The 4777-nt window shown below is 42.4% G+C and overlaps 1 protein-coding gene across 1 annotated transcript in view; it reads right to left on the reverse strand.

The window, feature by feature from the left end:
- RFX6 (regulatory factor X6) overlaps positions 1 to 4470 on the reverse strand; it is a 38980-nt gene extending 34510 nt beyond the window's left edge. Inside the window, exon 1 of the mRNA XM_029962742.1 lies at positions 4385 to 4470. Coding sequence (XP_029818602.1) covers positions 4385 to 4470 — 86 coding nt within the window. The remainder of the gene's footprint in view (positions 1 to 4384) is intronic.
- Positions 4471 to 4777: the final 307 nt, after the last annotated feature.

Consider the following 4777-nt stretch of genomic DNA (forward strand, 5'->3'; position numbering starts at 1 on the left):
GGGGACAGGTGTGCCCTACGGCGCCTTCCAGGGAGGTTGCATCGCTCCCCTGCGGGCAGAGACGGCCGCGCCCGCAGAGGGGGCTCCGCCTTGGACGGGTTCCCGGAGGTGGCTGTCGGGAGGCAGCGGGGAGTTGTCTCCGTCCCTGCCTCACGCCTCACCTCCCGCCGCGGTGCTCAGTCAGGCCAGAAGGGGACAGGGCACGGCTGAAGGCCCGGGAGATTCAGGGGAGCCGGCTAGGAGCGGATCTGCTGGGGACTTAATGATTAACTCCTGTCGGCAGGGCCCTCTTTTGGCCAGGGAGCATCCCGCCGCGACGGGGCCAAAGGGGGGCCTCGAGGCTCCCCTCATTCCTTCTGGGCAGAAGGCGGCCGCGGATGCTGTCCTCATCCTCCCCTCTGGAGGAGGGAGAGGGGTGACCGATGGGTGCTTTAGTCTGCGCAGCAGCCTCCCGACGGCCGCAAGACCAAGACGAGGGAAGCTGGTCGTTGGACCCTTCTGGGCTCTGTCTATCACTGTCAGTATTTCCTTAATTCCTAGTGTAGTTTTGTGGGTGATTGAACAAAACATCTTCAGTCTGTACAAAGTCAAATTCATATGGCAGACGTGTCTTTGCTTTGCTCCATTTCAGCATGCTGACTGAGAGATGGCAGGAGACAATCACAGAAAGATGGTCCCTGCTTTTTTCAGAGAGCAAAATTGTCAGTAGTATAGAAAATTAGTCTGATCACTGCAACATCCACTGTTTAAATATGTTCTCATTCAAGCAAAATCTTGAGTGTTGTGCTCCTCCAGATAAGGACTGGGAAATTTAGTACAGCTTGTGGTAGCAAGCAGCCCTGAAATATTGTATAGGATGAATTGAGAGGCATTCTTCTAGCCATCAAGTAGTGTTGGTCTGTCACAGACAAAAAACTTGTGAAGAGCTGTTCTGTCTTCTACTCTCCTCCAGTCTTCTGTTGCACTTCAAGTCATTGATCCCACAAGCACTACAAAGCAGCAGATTATGATCACTTCCACTCCTGCACAGATACATTTTCAGACCAGCTGTCAGCTGTCATCTATTACATCCATATTTAATAAAACCCCAGGTGTGCTCATATCTGCCAAAAGCCCAAAACCTCTTCATAAGTAATAAACAACGGACTTCAGAAATGAGGAAGGCATGTGAGAGGGTCCTAGAGACAAAGATGGCATTTAGCCGGAACTTTCTGCTGTTCTGCTTACACCTCTTCCCTTCACTGTGTAAAACATATTTCTTTCCTTGCTGGTCACTCTATTCAAACATGTCTTCACTGTTCCCATGTCTCTGTCTTACTTCATTAAGTGATGCTACATATGACTTTGTCCATACCTGCCTGTGTCAGTGCATCAATTCTTAGTGTAACTCACTGTAACAGTTCATCTTCTGGTCCCAATGGCTTTGTTTGAGGTTATGGTGAAACAGCATTTGACTCTCTGACTTTTCTGTGACTTTTCGCTGGCCTGAGCACTTCAGCATTTGGTCCACAAGTACCTATATTTCCATGGGATAATAAAACCTCTCAGCTACTAATTGTTGTGTTGAATCTTTTGTGAGCAAATCTCAATGCGATATTATCTTTTTGGTATTATGGAGCTAAATGTAACTTTTTGTTCCTTAAGAGCAGGATTCTCCTTTGCTATGATGCCAGAATACCCTCAGTGTCACTAATGAAGCCTAGCCATCATCACCACAGAGATTAATTGAGTGAGGGGTCCAGCCCAGGGGTCAACTAGGTTCCACCCTGGGACAACAGCTATTTGTAATCCTGCCAAAGGAAAAGAGGGACACCAAAAGCTATGGCAGTGGACAATCCTACCCACGTCTAAGCTCCCTGTTGCTGGAGTTAACAGTCGATCCAAATGTATGATTTCAGCCTTTGGAAGACAGAAAAGAGGGGGCAGGTATAGAATTGGGCTAGCTGGAGCCGTAAGTACTATGGACATTACAGCATTGCCAGTGCCTAGAAATTTTTATTATTATTTTTTGGGGTGTCCATTGAGAATTGTGATCCTAACGCATTGTTCATTACTGAGTAAAATCCAATTATGAAGTAGAATGGTCAAAACATACATCTACATCTCTTTGTTTCTTTATAGTTTTCCTCTTCAAGAATTGCAGAGAGAGAGAGAATGAGTGATTGATAGATAGATAGATAGATAGATAGATAGATAGATAGATAGATAGATAGATTGATTGATTGATTGATTGATTAGATAGATAGAATTGCCCGGAAATGGGGTAGATGCCCAATCCCCATCCCTGGAAACTTTCAAAGTCAGGTTGGATGGGGTAGGATTCTGAGCAACCTGATCTAGTTGAAGGTGTCCCTGCACATTGCAGGTGGGTTGGACTAGGTGAGCATTAAAGGTCCCTTCCAATCCAAACTAATTTATGGTTCAGTGATTTGTCCCTGAAGCATGTGATACCTCTTGCCTAACTCTGTCTCAGAGTAAGTTTTCTGTGTCTAATCTGTTCACCTTAGTCTCCCTTTATAGTCAGCGGAGAAGAAAAGGTATATCCCAGGGATAATTCATACCAGACACATTACCCAGTGGAACAAGCCATTTTCTCAACAAATTTGTTTCTCTTCCTTGTCTGTCCTGAGAGCCTAGAAAGCCTTGCTTAGTTTTAGGTGAATTTTGTAATGGTGTAATCCCACCAAAATTCAACAGATTCTGTTATACAGCCTGGAGTGAATAGACACATGTGCTTTGTAGCACAATAGAATTTTTTTTTCTAAAATATACATCTGAAATATCTTTTATATCAACACTCAAGTATTGCACCATTTCATCTTGTTTTTTCTTGTTGCCAACACAGCACATTAAAACAAAACGTTTTTAAACTTATTTGTATCAGTGTGACTTGCCAGTAACAACAATCTACTTGAGGGGTTCTCTGTTTTGAACCTCAAAATGTTTGGAAGGTAAATGAAGCAATAGAAGTTCAATTTGTTATTGATCTGTTCTCGTGTAACTGCATGATATTTACCTAAGTGTTGGAAACTGTTTCACCTCATATCCTCCCCAGAAAAATGAACTACACAGTGCTTTTTTATAGGGTGTTGATGTCAGGACTATTTGGTAGGTTCTAACACCTATTTCTTTCCAAATATGCTGATAGTACAATAACAATAGAGTATGGTACATACCAGTACTCTACAAGGAAATAATAAAGTAATTTCTCATTATTGTCAGTGTTTGTCATTCTCTCTGCTTTGACATAGCATGAACGTATTTAGCTCTTTCTGAAGCTCCATTTCTGGTTTTCTGTAAAATTACAAGAAACAGTTTTAACCACCACCAATTCAAACAAGACAGCCTTCCCACTTATTTTCCACATCTCAGCGTTTACTTTTTGACAGTATTTTGGTTTTGAAAATTAAAAAAAGTTAGTGCATTAGCTAAAATCTCCTGCATTTCACACTGTCACTGGCAACATCTTCTGCAAGGGTATAACCAGGAATAGATATTTTTATCATACAGATTTCTTTAGATTAATATCTACTTATTAATTAAAGGGTCCATAATTTAGATTTGCTGTTTCCAATAGTAATTAAATCATTCTTCTTGATATAATAATTGTAATGATGGTTTCAGGTCATCACTCACTAATAAGGAAAAGTTCTTGGGTTTTGTGTTCTTATTGCAGCTTCTTTCTGAGCCCTTCTCAGTGTGCTTATACCTCAGCAACTTTTTATAAGTAATTTCTCTAAAGAATTTGTTTAGTTCTGGTCTCTCAAGTCACCGGTTTTGTGAATGCGACGAAATGAAACCTTAGAGAAAGCAAAGGGAAAGAAAGAGGAGGGCCCTCCAATTTTACCACTTTTCCATTGGATCTCTCTTCTACCACAGAGGAGTGTACTTGTTTCACCGGCTGCTACCACTCAGTGCTGTGGCTTCTCTGACACTTGTAGTAAAAAGAGATGGAGAGAGAGGTAAAAGTAGGGGGAGGGCATCAGGCATCAGGCAAGGACCCTTAACTGTGTGGCCAGGGATTTCTGCTCTCAGTGGGGAAGGGAAGGAGCATTTTTTGTTGCCCAGCTAGTCCTGTCTAGCAGTTAAAGCAGGGGAGTGCAATCTGCACTGGTGTCTTTTGACTTCAGCAAGCTCTGTGAAACCCCCTCCCAGTCTTGATGCTGTAAATCACAGAGATATGCTTGAACTTTTTCTGTGCAGCCGAGAGAGTAAAATGTTAATATTCAAAACCATGGAGCTACAGTCAGCATGAACTACCCGGGGGGACAACCATGGAGCTCTGTGTGGTACACATGCATGTGTTTATCTACACAAAAATACCACAAGGAAACAAATTGATTATCCAGAAGATGCTATTGCCCTCACATCTGACTACACTCACCTTCTTTCTATCAGTTCCCATTCTGCCTTATTAACAATTTCATAGCCTGCATTATAGCAACCCGAACTTTCTGAGTTTGTTTTCATAATGCTGAAAATCTTTTCCCAGCTTGGTACTGAAAAGGTCCACAAACCTTGGCTTGCCAATAACTTCACAAGCAATGTCAGATCTGTGAAAGCAGAGGCTTGTCTGACAAGTTAATTCAGCGTAGAAGCTTACGGTTTCCTTTGAAAGGAACAGTTACTGGCATCCAGTAGATGGTGATGTTTAATAATATATTTCCTGCTCTGTCTCCAGTTGATAAAGCCAAACATGTCTGTCTCTGCATTTAGGTATTTTGCTCATTGCCTATTCCTATGATCTTTAAATGAAAACCCTTTTTTTTTTTTATAA

This window comes from Manacus vitellinus, unplaced genomic scaffold, assembly GCF_001715985.3.
Source record: "Manacus vitellinus isolate BGI_N305 unplaced genomic scaffold, ASM171598v3 scaffold_4_pilon, whole genome shotgun sequence".
NCBI lineage: Eukaryota > Metazoa > Chordata > Aves > Passeriformes > Pipridae > Manacus > Manacus vitellinus.